This window comes from Salmo salar, chromosome ssa20 (assembly GCF_905237065.1).
Source record: "Salmo salar chromosome ssa20, Ssal_v3.1, whole genome shotgun sequence".
Lineage (NCBI taxonomy): Eukaryota > Metazoa > Chordata > Actinopteri > Salmoniformes > Salmonidae > Salmo > Salmo salar.
Genome location: NC_059461.1, coordinates 13,850,939 through 13,869,992, shown reverse-complemented (window position 1 = coordinate 13,869,992; position 19,054 = coordinate 13,850,939). Strand labels below are relative to the sequence as shown.

The following is a 19,054-nucleotide window of genomic DNA, read 5'->3' as shown; positions in this document are numbered from 1 at the left end:
GCTTTCGTCAAAGAATCAATTACAGCCCTTTGGCATTCTAGTTGTCAATTTGTTGAGGTAATCTGAAGAGATTTCACCCCATGCTTCCTGAAGCACCTCCCACAAGTTGGATTGGCTTGATGGGCACTTCTTACATACCATACGGTCAAGCTGCTCCCACAACAGCTCAATAGGGTTGAGATCCGGTGACTGTGCTGGCCACTCCATTATAGACAGGATACCAGCTGACTGCTTCTTCCCTAAATAGTTCTTGCATAGTTTGGAGCTGTGCTTTGGGTCATTGTCCTGTTGTAAGAGGAAATTGGCTCCAATTAAGCGCCATCCACAGGGTATGGCATGGCATTACCCTGTACAAATCTCCCACTTTACCACCAACAAAGCACCCCCAGACCATCACATTGCCTCCACCATGCTTAACAGATGGCGTCAAGCACTCCTCCAGCATCTTTTCTGCGTCTCACGAATGTTCTTCTTTGTGATCCGAACACCTCAAACTTAGATTCGTCTGTCCATAACACACTTTTCCAATCTTCCTCTGTCCAGTGTCTGTGTTCTTTTGCCCATCTTAATCTTTTATTGGCCAGTCCGAGACATGGTTTTTTCTTTGCAACTCTGCCTAGAAGGCCAGCATCCTGGAGTCGCCTCTTCACTGTTGACGTTGAGACTGGTGTTTTGCGGGTACTATTTAATGAAGCTGCCAGTTGAGGACTTTCTCAAACTAGACACTAATGTACTTGTCCTCTTGCTCAGTTGTGCACTGGGGCCTCCCACTCCTCTTTCTATTCTGGTTAGAGCCAGTTTGTGCTGTTCTGTAAAGGGAGTAGTACACAGTGTTGTACGAGAGCTTCAGTTTCTTGGCAATTTCTCACATGGAATAGCCTTAATTTCTCAGAACAAGAATAGACTGACGAGTTTCAGAAGAAAAGTCTTTGTTTCTGGGCATTTTGAGCCTGTAATCGAACCCACAAATGCTGATGCTCCAGATACTCAACTAGTCTAAAGAAGGCCAGTTTTATTGCTTCTTTAATCAGGACAACTGTTTTCAGTTGTGCTAACATAATTGTAATGTCTACATTGATCAGAAATACAATTTCATGTTATTTTAATGGACAAAAAGAATGTGCTTTTTCAAAAACAAGGACATTTCTAAGTGACCCCAAACTGTTGAACGGTTGTGTGTGTGTGTTATATATATATATAAAGTTTAATAATTTGCATACAGGGAGGAAATCTGGTCTCAATGCAGACAGTGGACAGATCAGAGACACATTAATACCAATGGCTATGCCCACGTATTAATCAGGACAAAGGATGCATGTTAGCACCAGGCACTGTATAAGCGGGGATAGAGGCTGACTGTAATTCATGTTGGTTTGGGGCCCACAGCACTATTAGCAGCGGTACAGGGAGGAGCTGGCCCGGGCCGTGCAGGAGAGACAGGCCCAGACGAGGGAGGTACAGTGCTGGGAGGAACACTGGAAAAGCTTACTGAACTCTGACCCAGCTCACTGAACTCTGACCCAGCTCAACGCTGAGTGAGCACTAAGACACATCTTTTTTTTTTCTGCAGCAATAGACTAGATTAAAATTAGATTTCACCAGAGACAAACAGATTCATGGTTTGCATTTTCCGTTCTCTTGCTGCCACTAAGAGATTGAGAATACTGCTTAGGCAAAATTGTGTGTGACTAATAGATGTTATATTCATCATGGTTGGCTCTATAATAATGTTCAATACAGACCTTAGATTTGATTCAATCCGATCGCGGGTTGTAGGCAATACATTTACAGTAAACACTACATGTCGGATCAATAAAATCGGACCTTTAAAAACCGTCAGCTGTCCAGCGTGCTGCGCTACGGACAGAATCCCGGGCTAATTCTTTACAATGAATGCAACGTTGTGGTTTAGTCATTTTTTTATTTCAATTGTTATGCAGCCTTAAATTCCACATGAAGAAATGGTTAAAAAGTGGTTCATCACAGTGACATTTTTGGGTAAACGATACTGAAAAATACTTGTAAACATTTCATGGTTTTCACATTGACCGGAGCTGTAGAAGTGAGAGATTTTTAATATGTCCCTCAAAGATTTAAACAGTTTCTGGACCCAAAGTTCTCTGATCCCATGTAGATGCACTCACTAATAAAATTAAAGTAATCCACTCTACCAAAAATGTTTTTAATAAGGCCTTCCTTTGGAACAGTTCCCTTAGGCGCTTCCTGCCCTGTGCAAATGTACGGCTTCGCCTCTCCCCAGTCAGTGGGGAGGTACGGTTAAGACTTAACGTCTGCGAAACAAGATGTCCCAACTGTCCCTCCAGCGCAACGAAGCCAGCTGCTCAGCGCTCAGTTCTGGCTGACCATAGGTGAGAGGACTGAAGGTCCGGAAGGACAGATATACCGAGGACAACCCCGCCAATACAACTCCATGAAGAGCACGCCGGAGTGAAGCACACCTAGAGAGGAGAATGTTTTAAAATGGAATGATTAAGACAACAGCATGACCTGATTCAATCCCAAACCGAGACGAGTCATTGGTGCCCACCTCAGCACGTGTGTGTGCACGTGCTCCAGAACCACAGGGATCAGCAGGATCTGGAAGGTGAGAGCTGGCAGGTAGTGATACAGGAACAGTGTCTTCTCCATCATGAAGAAGGGCAGGTAGTTGACAGCCCAGCCACCAGCACACACTACTCCTGCCTGAAGCAGCTGGCACCAGGTGGCTGGACAACAAAGTCAAACATTACATGACTGCAAAGTGGCATGGTAAAAACAATGTGTCAACATTATGTTAGCGTTTACATATTGCGTGTACCTTCTGGAATGTCTTCAATTTTCCGTCGCCTCCTTAATAGATACGATAGGAAAAGAAGGACGTACACCGCGAGGGCGAGGTTTGCCAGGGTCCAAGTGACAAAGTTCCCAATCAGGTGGATCTGGGCCTGAAACAGAGGGTCAAGGCTAATCAAGCCAACACGTGGTAGCGCCATTTCCATGTAAGAATTCATTAATACACACAACTGTTCAAATCTTGGCTGGAGTACAGTAGAGATATTGGAATATAAACACAGCACACTTGAGTGAAAGACAGACAAAGGTTGAAGCAAACCTACATTGCTTGCGGGGTGGAGCCAGTACGCAATGTTGGTATTCATCGTGATCCATTCTAGAGGTGAAGAGCTGTACTTGTGTTCAGAATCCTCATGCTTTACCGTCAGCATCTTCCACTGTCAGACCAACACAAAAAGGAGAGAACATGTGAAGTCCACCAATGAAAACAGCATCAAAAAGGAATCACATGCTCATAGGTATGCTATCCTATTCTTACCTGTAGCTCCAGGAATTTTGCAATGAAGGTGAGGTTGCGGTTGATGTCAATGTGTGTGGGGGAGTGTAGCTCCAGCTCTCGCTCTCTCTGCTCCAGACCTAAAGAAATAAAGACATTCTCTCAACATGACACCCACAACACAGTAACAATTACACAATGTGTAGCGATTCAGTTAAGAAGCCTGATGAATGAGATTAATGGAGGTGTTATGAAGGTTGTTATGAATGACACTGCAACACTCAAAATATGTTATGACTGGTTTCATAATGTATAGCACCTGTAAGTAAAGTGTTACTGAACGTAGATAATGAGTGTTAGGACAACTTACTTGTGCCGTATCGGTGCTCCTCTACATTCCACACACCGCTGGGCTGGTAGCCCTTGTAGATCTTATCCCCCACCACTTCCAGCTGCCTGTAGCCCCACTCTGGAAGAGAGGAACCGCTCAGCTGCACGTCGACAACATGAGAAAGAGGGCTTAGATGTTAAAACAGATAAAACAGTGAAGACAAATAGTTTGTTGAGAAATCCCCCGGGCTCCCTGAGCGTACCTTGAGCACAGCCGAGGTGTTGATGTGAATCAAACGTACTTCAGACAGAATAGTCTTCCAGACATCTTGTTCCGCCTCCCTGTTCGCAATGTCCTACAGAACAGAGTTAAGAACAATGTCAGTATGTTTCTCTTGCGGTCTAATATACTGTATATGTACACTCAGTGGCCAATTTATCTAGTAACGGGTTGGACCCCCCTTTGCCTCCAGAACAGGCTGAATTCTTTGGGGCATGGAAGCATTGCTCAATTGGTATCAAGGGACCGTGTGCCAGGAAAACAATCCCCACATTACACCACCAGCCTGTACCGTTGACACCAGGCAGGATCACAATTCCTGATATTTAATCGTAGTACAAAAATCCCTGTATTAGGTCAGTTAGGATCACCACTTTATTTAAAGAATGTGAAATGTCAGAATAATAGTAGAGAGAATGATTTATTTCAGCTTTTATTTCTTTCATCACATTCCCAGTGAGTCAGAAGTTTACATACACTCAACTAGTAGTTGGTAGCATTGCCTTTAAATTGTGTCAAACGTTTTGGGTAGCCTTCCCACAATAAGTTTGGTGAATTTTGGCCCATTCCTCCTGACAGAGCTGGGTCAGGTTTGTAGGCCTCCTTGCTCACACACGCCTTGCTCACACACAGTTCTGTCCACAACTTTTCTATGGGATTGAGGTCAGGGCTTTGTGATGGCCACTCCAATACCTTGACTTTGTTGTCCTTAAGCCATTTTGCCACAACTTTGGAAGTATGCTTTGGGTCATTGTCCATTTGGAAAACCCATTTGCAACCAAGCTTTAACTTCCTGACTGATGTCTTGAGATGTTGCTTCATTATAGCCACATAATTTTCCATTCCTCATGATGCCATCTATTTTGTGAAGTGCACCAGTCTCTCCTGCAGCAAAGCACCCCCACAACATGATGCTGCCACCCCCGTGCTTCACGGTTGGGTTGGTGTTCTTCGGCTTGCAAGCATCCCCCTTTTCCCTCCAAACATAATGGTCATTATGGCCAAACAATTATATTTGTTTCATCAGACCAGAGGACATTTCTCCAAAAAGTACAATCTTTGTCACCATGTGCAGTTGCAAACCGTAGTCTGGCTTCTTTAATGGCAGTTTTGGAGCAGTGGCTTCTTCCTTGCTGAGTGGCCTTTCAGGTTATGTCGATGTAGGACTCGTTTTACTGTGGATATAGATACCTTTGTACCTGTTTCCTCCAGCATCTTCACAAGGTCCTTTGCTGTTGTTCTGGGATTGAGTTGCACTTTTCGCACCAAAGTACGTTCATCTCTAGGAGACAGAACGCGTCTCCTTCCTGAGCGTTATGACGGCTGCGTGGCCCCATGGTGTTTATACTTGCGTACTATTGTTTGTACAGATGAACGTGGTACCGTCAGGCGTTTGGAAATTGCTCCCAAGGATGAACCAGACTTGTGGAGGTCTAAAAAAAAATTCGGAGGTCTGGGCTGATTTCTTTTAATTTTCCCATGATGTCAAGCAAAGAGGCACTGAGTTTGAAGGTAGACCTTCACATATATCCACAGGTAAACCTCCAATTGACTCAAAGGATGTCAATTTGCCTTTTAGAAGCTTCCACAGCCATGACATGATTTTCTGGAATTTTCCAATCTGTTTAAAGGCGCAGTCAACTTAGTGTATGTAAACTTCTAACCCACTGGAATTGTGACAGTGAATTATAAGTGAAATAATCTGTCTGTAAACAATTGTTGGAAAAATTACATGTGTCATGCACAAATATGAAATTACAGTTTGTTAACAAGAAATTTGTGGAGTGGTTGAAAAACGAGTTTTAATGACTCCAACCTAAGTGTACGTAAACTTCCGACTTCAACTGTATATACTGTGTGTAAAACGACAGTCCATCATTACTTTAAGACATGAAGGTCAGTCAATCCGGAAAATGTCAAGAACTTTGAAAGTTTCTTCAAGTGCAGTCGCCAAAACAATCAGGCACTATGATGAAACTGGCTCTCATGAGGACCGCCACAGGAAGAGGATAAGTTCATTAGAGCTACCAGCCTCAGAAATTGCAGCAGAGTTCACGTAACAGACACAGCTCAACATCAACTGTTCAGAGGAGACTGCGTGAATCAAGCCTTCATGGTCAAATTGCAGCAAAGAAAGCACTACTAAAGGACACCTATAATAAGAAGAGACTTGCTTGGGCCAAGAAACACGAGCAATCGATATTAGACCAGTGAAAATCTGTCCTTTGGTCTGATTAGTCCAAATTTGAGATTTTTGGTTCCAATCGACGCGTCTTTGTGAGACGCAGAGTAGGTGAAGAGAGGACCTCGGCACGTGTGGTTCCCACTGTGATGCATGGAGGTGGTGTGATGGTGCTTTGCTGATGACACTGTCGTTGATTTATTTAGAATTCAAGGCACACTTAACCAGCATGGCTACCACAGCATTCTGAAGCGATACACCATCCCATCTGGTTTGTGCTTAGTGGGACTATCATTTGTTTTTCAACAGGACAATGACCCCACATACCTCCAGGCTGTGTAAGGGCTATTTGATCAAGAAGGAGAGTGATGGAGTGCTGCATCAGATGACCTGGCCTCCACAATCACCCGACTGCAACCCAATTATAGTAAGTATAGCTGAAGAGTTTTCAGCTATACCTTTCGTGGCTGTTTATTTACCACCACAGACAGATGCTGGCACCAAGACCGCACTCAGTCAGCTGTATAAGGAAATAAGCAAACAGGAAACCACTCACCCAGAGGCGGCGCTCCAAGGGGCCGGATACTTTAATGCAGGGAAACTTAAATCAGTTCTACCAAATTTCCATCAACATGTTAAATGTGCAGCCAGAGGGCAAATAATTCTAGATCACCTGTACTCCACACACAGAGATGCGTACAAAGCTCTCCCTCACCCTCCATTTGGAAAATCCAACCGCAACTCTATCCTCCTGATTCTTGCTTACAAGCTAAAATTAAAGCAGAAAGCACCAGTGACTCGGTCTTTAAAAAAGTGGTCAGATGAAGCAGATGCTAAACTACTGGACTGTTTTGCTATCACAGACTGGAACATGTTCCTGGATTCTTCCAATGGCATTGAGGAGTACACCACAGTCACTGGCTTTATCAATAAGTGCATCGAGGACGTTGTCCCCACAGTGACTGTACGTACATACCGCAACCAGAATCCATGGATTACAGGCAACATTCGCACTGAGCTAAAGGGTAGAGCTGCCGCTTTCAAGGAGTGGGACTCTAACCTGGAAGCTTACAAGAAATCCTGCTATGCCCTGCGACGAACCATTAAAACAGGCAATGCGTCAATACAGGGCTAAGATTGAATCATACTACACTGGCTCCGACGCTCGTCTTACGTGGCAGGGCTTGCAAACTATTACAGACTACAAAGGTAAGCACAGCCGCGAGCTGCCCAGTGACATGAGCCTACCTACCAGACGAGCTAAATCACTTCTATGCTCGCTTCGAGGCAAGCAACACTGAGGCATGAATGAGAGCATCAGCTGTTCCGGACGACTGTGTGATCACACTCTCCGTAGCCAACGTGAGTAAGACCTTTAAACAGGTCAACATACACAAGGCTGCGGGGCAAGACAGATTACCAGGACGTGTGCTCCGGGCATGTGCTGACCAACTGGCAGGTGTCTTCACTGACATTTTCAACATGTCCCTGATTAAGTCTGTAATACCAACATGTTTCAAGCAGACCACCACAGTCCCTATGCCCAAGAACACAAAGGCAACCTGCCTAAATGACTACAGACCCGTAGCACTCACATCCATAGCCATGAAGTGCATTGAAAGGCTGGTCATGGCTCAAAACACTATTATCCCAGAAACCCTAGACCCACTCCAATTTGCATACTGCCCAAACAGATCCACAGACGATGCAATCTCTATTGCACTCCACACTGCCCTTTCCCACCTGGACAAAAGGAACACTTATGTGAGAAAGCTATTAATTGACTACAGCTCAGCGTTCAACACCATAGTGCCCTTAAAGCTCATCACTAAGCTAAGGATCCTGGGACTAAACACCTCCCTCTGCAACTGGATCCTGGACTTCCTGACGGGTCGCCCCCAGATGGTGAGGGTAGGTACCAACACATCTGCCATGCTGATCCTCAACACTGGAGCTCCCCAGGGGTGCACTCAGTCCCCTCCTGTACTCCCTGTTCACCCACAACTGCATGGCCAGGCACAACTCCAACACCATCATTAAGTTTGCAGACGACACAACAGTGGTAGGCCTGATCACCGACAACGACGAGACAGCCTATCGGGAGGTGGTCAGAGACCTGGCCGGGTGGTGCCAGAATAACAACCTATCCCTCAACATAACCAAGACTAAGGAGATGATTGTGGACTACAGGAAAAGGAAGACCGAGCAGGCCCTCATTCTCATCGAAGAGGATGTAGTGGAGCAGGTTGAGAGCTTCAAGTTCTTTGGTGTCCACATCAACAACAAACTAGAATGGTCCAAACATACCAAGACAGTCGTGAAGAGGGCACAACAAAGCCTATTCCCCCTCTGGAAACTGAAAAGATTTGGCATGGGTCCTGAGATTCTCAAAAGGTTCTACAGCTGCAACATCGAGAGCATCCTGACTGGTTGCGTCACTGCCTGGCTCGGCCTCTGACCGCAAGGCACTTCAGAAGGTAGTGCGTACGGCCCAGTACATCACTGGGGAAAAGCTGCCTGCCATCCAGGACCTCTACACCAGGCGGTGTCAGAGGAAGGCCCTAAAAATTGTCAAAGACCCCAGCCACCCCAGTCATAGACTGTTCTCTCTACTACCGCATGGCAAGCGGTACCGGAGTGCCAAGTCTAGGACAAAAAGGCTTCTCAACAGTTTTTACCCCCAAGCCATAAGACTCCTGAACAGGTAATCAAATGGCTACCTGGACTATTTGCATTGTATGCCCCCCCAACCCCTCTTTTACACTGCTGCTACTCTCTATTTATAATTTATTCATAGTCACTTTAACTATACATTCATGTACATACTACAGCAATTGGGCCGACCAACCAGTGCTCCTGCACATTGGCTAAACGGGCTATCTGCATTGTGTCCCGCCACCCGCCAACCCCTCTTTTACGCTACTGCTACTCTCTGTTCATCATATATGCATAGTCACTTTAACCATATCTACATACTACCTCAATCAGCCTGACTAACCGGTGTTTGTATGTAGCCTCGCTACTGTATATAGCCTCGCTACTGTTATTTTTCACTGTCTTTTTACTGTTGTTTTATTTCTTTACTTACCCATTGTTCACCTAATACCTTTTTTGCACTATTGGTTGGAGCCTGTAAGTAAGCATTTCACTGTAAGGTGAATACACCTGTTGTATTCGGCGCACGTGACAAACTTTGATTCAAATTGAGATGGTTTGGGATGAGTTGGACCGCAGAGTGAAGGTAAAGCAGCCAACAAGTACTCAGCATATGTGGGAACTCCTTCAAGACTGTTGGAAAAGCATTCCAGGTGAAGCTGGTTGAGAGAATGCCAAGAGTGTGCAAAGCTGTCAAAGCAAAGGGTGGCTACTTTGAAGAATCTAAAATATATATTTTGATTTGTTTAAGACTTTTTTGGTTACTAAATGATTCCATGTGCTATTTCATAGTTGTGATGTCTTCACTATTATGCTACAATATAGAAAACAGTATAAATAAAGAAAAACCCTTGATTTTTATTTTACCTCTATCAAGTCAGTTAAAGAACAAATTCTTATTTTCAATGACGGCCTAGGAACAGTGGGTTAACTGCCTTGTTCAGGGGCAGAACGACAGATTTTCACCTTGTCAGCTCAGGGATTCGATCTTGCAACCTTTCGGTTACTAGTCCAACGCTCTAACCACTAGGCTACCTGCCGCCCCAGGTGTGTCCATGAGTAGGTGTGTCCAAACTTGACACACGTGCGCGTTGGTTCCAGTATCTCAGAAACGGGTTGCTTCATGGGCTTTTCACGCACAATAGTGTCTAGGGTTTATCGATAATAACAGCGGCAGTCCTGTGGGCGAAAACAAGGACTTCTCATCAGCGAGAAGGAGAATGGCAAGAATCGCGCAAGCTAACAGGCGGGCCACAAACAAGCAAATAACGGCGCAGTACAACAGCGGTGTGCAGAACAGCATCTCAGAACGCACAACTTGTCGTTCCTTGTCACGGATGGGCGGCTCCAGTGGGCACGCGATCACCAACACTGGACAACTGAGGAGTGGAAAACCGTGTCCTGGTCCGACGAATCCCGGTTCCTGTTGCATCATTCTGATGGCAGTCAGGATTTGGCGTAAGCAGAACAAGTCCACGGCCCCATCCTGCCTGGTGTCGGTGGTGTAATGTTTTTCTGGAACACATTAGGTCCCTTGATACCAATTGAGCAACGTTTCCATGCCCTGAAGAATTCAGGCTGTTCTGGAGGTAAAGGAGGGTCCAACCCGATACTAGATGGGTGTACCTAAAAGTGTATAACTTTTTTGTGGAAGGAATCACAATACAAAATAATGAGCATAAAATGTGTGTATAAGTCATTGTGATTAAAGGCATGTAAAACAAAAAAGGTGCAGTATGAGGTGGTGGGAGTGTGTGTGTGTGTGTGCGTACGTCTCACCACTTTCCAGAGATTCTGGGCTGGCATTGACACATTGAAGTCAATGTAGCCAGACACCTCCTGTGCGTGAGGACTCATGGGAGCTGCAACGTCGTGCCTGAGAGACCATAGATAATACTAATGATGAGGTTAGGCAGTAGCTAAGCACAGTAACATGACTAATATATTGGTTACAGATACGGAAAAGGCGCTGTGCAGAACAGTGGCTATACAGTACGTGTTGAGGAGGCGGGAGGTCATGCCGTGAAGAAGTTGGACAACGTCACCATGGCGAACAGGGCGGGGAGGGCTGCTCACAACAAGGTCTTGTCTGGAAGAGAATCAGATAAACAACATAGCAACCGTTTAGTGGATAAACACTGCATCACAATGTGGGGGTGTTCTAGACATCCAAATTAAAGCAGGCCTGCACAAACCTGCCTGGATCTTTGATTATCCACCAATTGTTGACATCTTTGAACGGATAACAGGTCACTTGCTGCTGGTGAGAGCTACCACGCCCATTTTCATACCTTCAGAGCACCAAGAATAAGAAACTGGTCATGCTGCAAGAACACAAACGCACTACATACTAGTGTTATGTCATGTGCATGGTCCAGATCTGATAAAATAATTGAGAACCAGAAACGCCCCCTCACCTGATGGGATAGTTGGCCTTATGGGAGTGTAGCCAGCAGGGTATGGGTTTACTGGACACACTGCGGAGGGTCACCTGAGAGCCATAGGCCACCTCCAGAGGCTGACCCTGAGTGATCCTGGCCAATCCTCCCTGAATACAGCCAAACACACTAGATATAACCCCAAATGACACGCAGCAGAGCAGAGCAGCGCCACTACCTAATGTCAGGTCTTTTAAAAACACTTCATAAATCCAACAGACAATTTCGGTGGGTTGCTTGCCATCTCAACTGGGTCTCAGAGAGGGAGAGAGGGATGCTGACCTCTAGGCTGGCCTGGAAGGCACTGCTCATCATCTGGTCGTGTGGGCCACTGCGGTAGAGCAGGTTCAAATGCACATAGAAGAAGCCCAGGTAGAGCAGTAGGGGTAGGACCACGAGGGCCAGGAAGCGGGCCACTACCTGCATCAGCACCACACTCTGCACGGTTTGGAGACACTTCAAACATTAGCAGAATGCTTCTGGGAAGTCAAGCTGTCCATTTGAATTAATGGATATATTCACAGACAAACAAAAAAAACTAACCTAATGAACTCACATTGCTCAGTGCTCTGTCCCCAATAAGCTGCCACGTGTGAACGGCTGCCAAGCCAAGCAGCAGAAAGTAGGTGAACAGACCCATGTACTTCACTCTGATGAATGGGAGAAGCAGACTGTTTAGACATGCATGCAAACAAACCCAAACCTTCATGAGTGAGACCTAAAGAGGTAAAACAGCCTCAATCACAAACATGACCATGGGATGATTGTGAACAACTGTTTAAACTTCAGTTTTCAATACATTAATTTCCATCCAATTCGTTTTTAAAATGTGGCAGATTGAACTAACCCCACAGCACAGGCACATGTGACTCCAGTCAGCACCAGCCACGCCAATCTGACTGGTGAGCTAAAAAGGACAAAGAGAAACATCAGCTGGCAGACACAGGCTGAGAGCACGCTGAGCGGACATGACACATCAACCAAAATCAAGGAAGTGGGGTACATTTCTGCTAATCGCCAGTGAACATGGTTTGCGTTGGTGTGTGTTAAGATGTGTTGGTGATCATGGAATGACAACCCCTTCCTAGTAGGTACAGAGGAATTGCAACACTCACCCGCTTTGTGCATTGTGAAATCTGAGGTAGGATACGACAGCGAGCAGCAGGAAGAAGATAAGCACAGATTCCAGCAGCATGAAGCGGGACTGAACAATCAAGGAATTCTCTGTTTCACAAAAACAGAAAACACATAGTTCATCTTACTACACTCAATGGAGATGGCAAACAATGAGCAACAATGGAGTCAAAAATATAATATACAAATCCAAATACAACTTTGACTGTATAGGAGGAAGTATAGGACAACATTACCCATGAGGAAGAGCAATGCAGCCCCCAGTGCTGTGAGGTGTGAGTACCCGAGTTCCACTACCAGAAGGTAACACAGGGGTACACACAGTGACCCGGCCAGGGCCGGTATCAGTCTTAAACTCCATACAGGCACATTACTGGAGTACTCTGCAATGAATCGTAAGAAACAACAACTTGATTAAACAACTAAAGAAAAGCACATACATTCAAATGTTGGGAATTAGATCTAAAGATGCATTGGCAATGTAGTAATTAGGTTTCTTACCTGCTCCAATCCTGTTCCAGATAAAGTTACCATCAAATCCACCAAGATAAGCTGTATAAATTAGAGAAACAACAATGAGCATTATTCTAAGTCTGCTATTCCCGAACTGGGGTAAGCCAAATAAAAATGTGATTCACATTTTCAAACAGTCCATTTAGATTTTCCAATGGGGCTATACATTTGGGTGATGTTTTTTTCTCACCTGAGTAGCCTCGTTTCACTGCCAAAAATAAAATTAAACCATCTAGTGTTCAGCGAAATAACAACACAATGTCAAATACAGGTAGCCTAGTCAAATAACTAACATCCAATCACATTAACCGGTACTGTCTCACAGGAATTCCACGAACGGTCTGTATGTAGCTGCTGCTCATTCCGTTTGCTCGAAAATTGATAAACGGTTAAAAAAAGTAAGGCCCGCGTCCATAGACATGTATAAAAACAACAGATACCATTAATTAGAAGGGGCTAGAATCGTCTTATATGGTGAGCTACCGAGTGGCTAGGACAGGCAAGCCCCATACTATTGTGGAGGTCTTAATTATTCTTGCTGCCGCGGATATGGCTGGGACAATGCTGGTGGAAAAGGCCAAAAATAACTCTACAGACAATGACTTCATCAAACAACACTGTTTCACAATGCATCAGTGACATGGCAGGAGATGTTTTGAAACAATTACTGCTTCGCATACAAGCCAGTGAATTCTACACGTTACAGCTGGATGAGTCAACAGATGTGGCGGGCCTGGTACAGCTCCTGGTATATTTCCGTTACGTTTATGGGGGGTCAATTAAGGAAGACATCCTCTTCTGCAAACCACTGGAAACCAGTACAGGATATTTTTCAAAGTACTGGACAGCTTTGTGACATCAAATGGACTTTGGTGGTCAAGATGTGCTGGTATCTGTACTGATGGAGCAAAAGCCATGACAGGAAGACATAGTGGAGTGGTAACGCGCGTGCAAGAAGTTGCTCCCGACGCCACTTGGGTACACTGCAGCATCCACCGAGAGGCTCTTGCTGCCAAGGGAATGCCTGACAGCTTGAAAGACGTTTTGGACACTACACTGAAAATGGTTAACTTTGTTAAAGCAAGGCCCCTGAACTCTCGTGTATTTTCTGCATTATGCAATGATATGTTTTTATTTTAAATTGAGAGACAATTTTCACTTGTCTTACCGTTTGCATGATGATGAGTTTCTCACACGACTGGCCTATCAGGGTGATGTTTTTTCTCGCCTGAATGATCTGAATCTAGGATTACAGGGACTCTCCGCAACTATATCCAATGTGCGGGACAAGAAGTTGGAGCTCTTCCCTGACTGCATAGGACAACGCACAGGTCTTTCCATCATTGTATGAATTTTGTGTGTGAAAATGAACTCAAGCTTACGGACAATGTCAAATGTGATATAGCGAAGCACCTGAGTGAGCTGGATGCGCAATTACGCAGGTACTTTCCTGAAACGGACGACATAAACAACTGGATTTGTTATCCCTTTCATGCCCTACCTCCAGTCCACTTAACAATATCTGAACAAGAGAGCCTCATTAAAATTGCAACAAGCGGTTCTGTGAAAATTTAATTTAAATCAGAAGCCACTGCCAGATTTCTTGATAGGACTGTACTCAGAGTATCCTGCCTTGGCAAATCGTGCTGTTAAGACACTGATGCCCTTTGCAACCACGTACCTATGTGAGAGTGGATTCTCGGCCCTCACTAGCATGAAAACTAAACACAAGCACAGAATGTGTGTGGAAAATGATTTAAGACTGCGACCCTTTCAAGCACACCTTTCTCAATAACCTGTGGCAAGTTATTCACAATTTTTGATGAAGAAATAAGGTTTAATATGTAAAATAAGGTTTTAAATATTGTTATTATTGGTGTCCTGGTCCTATAAGAGCTCTTCGTCACTTCCCACAAGCCGGGTGACAAAAACTCACTGTGTGAGTGGCAGGCTTACAATGATGGCAAAAAACTAAATTTGAGAGTGCGCTGACCCTGGTGCTAGAGGGAGTACGCAGCTGGAGGTTGAATGTTTGAAGGGGTACGGGACTATAAAAAGTTTGGGAACCACTGTTTTAAGTGAAGGGATTAAAGGTTCATCACAAAATGAATTTCCATGTAAATGCTAAATAGAATACACTATATATAAAAAAAGTGTGTGGACCTTCAGATTAGTGTGTGGACACCCTTTCAAATTAGTGGGTTTGGCTATTTCAGCCACATCCGTTCTTGACAGGTGTATAAAATTGATCACACAGCCATGCAATCTCCATAGACAAACATTGGTAGTAGAAGGGCCTTACTGAAGAGCTCAGTGACTTTCAATGTGGCACCGTCTTGGATGCCACCTTTCCAACAAGTCAGTTGTTCAAATTTCTGCACTGCTACAGCTGCCCCGGTCAACTGTAGGCGCTGTTATTGTGAAGTGGAAACGTCTAGGAGCAACAACGGCTCAGCCACAAAGTGGTAGGCCACACAAGCTCACAGAACGGGACTGGCGAGTGCTGAAGCACGTAGCATGTCAAAATCGTCTGTCCTCGTTTGCAACACTCACTACCAAGTTCCAAACTGCCAACTCCATATTAATGCCCATGACTTTGAAATAAGATGTTCCAAGAGCAGGTGTCCACATAAAATATACACTACATGACCAAAAGTATTGTAAGCATTCAGTACTTACCTCCAAATGCTAGAATCATGTGACCAAGAGGTGGCCCACTCTCATCAATAAAGAAGACCTGCTTTGTGTAGAGAGATACAAACTGTCCATAGTACACCTCATCAAACCTGCAAAACATCAAAGGGGGTGTCAGGGTAAACTACTGTCTTGGTAAATAAATAAATAAACAATGTCTTATTAAAAAATATATATTTGCCTTATCTACTAAGGGCAGTCCAGTAGCTGTGATATTTATGGGAGAGTATAGTATGAGCTTCTGTTGTTTAATGTGGGCCCTTCAACGCCAGGATTTGCAGAATTTTGTTCCCGTACAGTTCTAGACTTAACACACAGATTGATTCAACTAATCAGTGGCTCTATCAGGTGTGTTCCGTATTTCACACTGGGTTGGAACAAAAGCCTGCACACCCTATGGGATCTGGACCAGGAGTGAATTACATAGAGGTTGGATATACAGTAGCTACTTACACTACAGCTTTAGGGAAGTTAATTCCATACAGTCTGGACAAAAGTCCAAGGGCTGTCACCACCACCAAAACCAAATTGATTTCGGCTCTGATCACAATAGGCAACTTGATAGACGTCAGCATGGCTCCTGTGTGCCCAGTTGTCAGCATTAACTACAAGGATTCAATCATAACCAATGACAAATCAGACAATTGTTCCCACATTACAATCTAGCTAGCTAGTTAATAATCGAATAAAAGACGAGGCTAGATCCATGATTCTTGCATGGCCATAAGTCTCTGTACAAAATGTAGCCAGCTACTGCTCGCTAACATATGGAGTAAAGAATATCACCTATAGGCAAATAGGCTACCCATTGAATTACATACCGAACAATTTAGGATATCTAGGCTACCTCTGTTGTAAAGACATAATTCAGACTGATTCCTGTGTTTTCCCCTAACTAGCTAACTAATTATAGCTAGCTAACCTTTACGCACCCCATTCCGCCCAATATTAGCAAGCTAACCTTAGCCTTTAGTCTTCTAGCAAAATTTGAGGATGCGAATGTATATTATTAACTAGCTAGGTCCTATGGCCATACAATTACCTTTAATTTGGCACTGTTTCGGAATGTCTCAACATTTCGATGCCAGCACGGCTTTCCATCAGTGAGACCATAAATCGGTAATCGACTTGAGGGCCTGCATGCAGTGGAGACGATGGCCGCATTCAGACGTTGCATGCGTCAACCAATGCTTCCGCGTTACCTCATTGTCTGTGTCTTCCACTATAATTAATGCCGCGTTCAAAACAACTGGGAACACCCCCGTAGTCTCATTACACTCCAGCTTGGAATTCCGAGATGGATGACCGTTCAAAACTATTTTTCCCAGTCTGAGCTGGGTTTTTTTTGTCAGAGTTCCCAGTTGTATTGAACTCGGTAATAGGGGAACCACATGTTTTTATTTTATTTCACCTTTATTTAACATGTCCCGGATTGTGCGGGACAGTTACGTATTTTGGCCCTTTGTCCCGCAACCAAACAATCATGTCGCTTTCAGTCAGACTTTATGTTCTTTGATGAGAATTTACATTCCAACCATATTTATTTTTCAATCACGTTGCGCTTATGACAGCTATAAACTCAGTGGCCAGTAGTGATGGGTCGTTCGCGACAGAGTCGGCTCTAAGGGCTGGCTCTTGTTGGTGAACGTTGGGAGCCGGCTCGCATATCAGAAGAGCCTAATCTATTTAAAAAATAAAGAATAATAATTAAGATATGAATAATCAAAAGATTTCAATTAACATAACTAATTAAAAGAAGCGCACACATTCGTTCTGACTGTGCTCAGACTAACAGCCTCACCTGTTGTTCCTGTCAATCAGACACGCAGTGTCAACCAATGAACCAAAGATGCGTGAGGGAGGGCAGAGCCAACTCACTCACAGTCACACACTTACACGGAACCCAAACCGGCTGCGCACGTACGCCATCGTGCACAAGTTTATTTTGTCCCCCTACACCAAACACGATCACGACATCGTGATTGAAAGACGAACTGTTTTGCCAGGTGTCGTGGTAATACTATGAAAGTTTAGATGCCAATCACCATATAAATTAAAAGATAAACGCCTGGAAGGAGGAGAGATGATTAGAAACCATTCGGTTGGCCGTTGTATGTGTGGATTAATTGGCGGAGTAGAGGACCTTGTGCATTTCAGGTAAAATAACTCAATGTTTATATCCCAGGACAAATTAGCTTGCAACAGCAAGCTAGCTAAATAGGACAAATTAGCTAGCAAGTGCAAGCTAACTAGCCATACATGTTTAATGCTTTTCGACCTGTCCCCAAATGAATGTCATTGGTTCAGAGATTGTTTTGATATTTTAACCTGCATGTCGTGATCGTGTTTGGTGTAGGTGGACAACATTAATTTATGCGCACAGCCGGTTTGGGTTCCGTGTTAGCAGCAGAGGAGAAAGAGGAAGTGGAACATGAGTCGGAAGTGTAACCGATGTGAAATGGCTAGTTAGTTCGCTGTGGTGCGCGCTAATAGCATTTCAATCAGTGACATCACTCGCTCTGAGACTTGAAGTAGGGTTTCCCCTTGCGTTGCAAGGGCCGCGGCTTTTGTGGCGCGATGGGTAACGATGCTTCGGTGGGTGTCAGTTGTTGATGTGTGCAAGGGTCCCTGGTTCGAGCCCGGGTTGGGGCGAAGAGAGGGACAGAACCTACACTGTTACATTGGTGCCGTGACCCGGATCATTGGTTGCTGCGGAAAAGGAGGAGGTCAAAGGGGGGGTGAGTGTAACCGATGTGAAATGGCTAGTTAGTTAGCGGTGGTGCGCGCTAATAGCATTTCAATCAGTGACGTCACTCGCTCTGAGACTTGAAGTAGGGTTTCCCCTTGCGTTGCAAGGGCCGCTGCTTTTGTGGCGCGATGGGTAACGATGCTTCGTGGGTGTCAGTTGTTGATGTGTGCAAGGGTCCCTGGTTCGAGCCCGGGTTGGGGCGAAGAGAGGGACGGAACCAACACTGTTACAGAAGCACAGTAGCATTTGGATGCATTTTAATAATGTCGATAATGTTAGAGCACAGTGTAGAATTTGACAAAGCAAAATCGAATATAAATTTGGTTCTATGCACAACCTACACCGGCATATATAAACTGTGCACCCAACTGTAGCGGAGCATTGATAAACTAGCGGGCCTGCTAGTGATAGTGGTGGAGCCTGCACCTCCACACGTGGAGATGTATACACTCAGTCAAGTAGGCCTACTCTGCAACCCACAGCAACTCAGTCTTTCTTCTATGGACCAGTTTATGCCAAAGTCTATGTCTGTAGCAAAACAAGGCCAAATTGCATTGGCTAAAATGATTAACCGATTTCCAGCCATTTTCGATCATGGAGGACAGAGGTTTTACAAATTATAGAAATAGTCTAAATCCAATGTACACAATTCCAAGCAGGAAAACCCTTTCAAAATTACTTATTCCACAACTGTACGAGAACACACAGGCTAAAGTGCGGGAAAGAGTCCAAAAAGTTACTGCAGTTTGCCTTACCACTGACTGCTGGACATCAAGGGTAACCACTTCTT

At 44.6% G+C, this 19,054-nt stretch overlaps 1 protein-coding gene across 2 annotated transcripts; it reads right to left on the bottom strand.

The window, feature by feature from the left end:
- Positions 1–1,904: 1,904 nt before the first annotated feature.
- Positions 1,905–16,859, bottom strand: pomt1 (protein-O-mannosyltransferase 1). 2 transcript variants are annotated; one of them, XM_014160816.2, is made up of 20 exons: positions 16,558–16,859; positions 15,969–16,120; positions 15,501–15,607; positions 12,810–12,860; positions 12,545–12,691; positions 12,290–12,398; positions 12,022–12,081; positions 11,731–11,824; positions 11,457–11,612; positions 11,154–11,284; positions 10,932–11,027; positions 10,733–10,825; positions 10,516–10,612; positions 3,883–3,975; positions 3,660–3,780; positions 3,332–3,429; positions 3,117–3,230; positions 2,819–2,945; positions 2,549–2,726; positions 1,905–2,459 (listed from the first exon to the last, which is right to left on the bottom strand). In XM_014160816.2, exons 1-20 carry the CDS (start codon positions 16,690–16,692, stop codon positions 2,285–2,287), a joined length of 2,334 nt encoding a protein of 777 aa, XP_014016291.1. In that variant the 5' UTR covers positions 16,693–16,859; the 3' UTR covers positions 1,905–2,284. The 2 variants fall into 2 exon arrangements, with proteins under 2 accessions (XP_014016291.1, XP_014016292.1); XM_014160817.2 differs by having other exon boundaries at positions 15,969–16,095; positions 16,558–16,730.
- Positions 16,860–19,054: the final 2,195 nt, after the last annotated feature.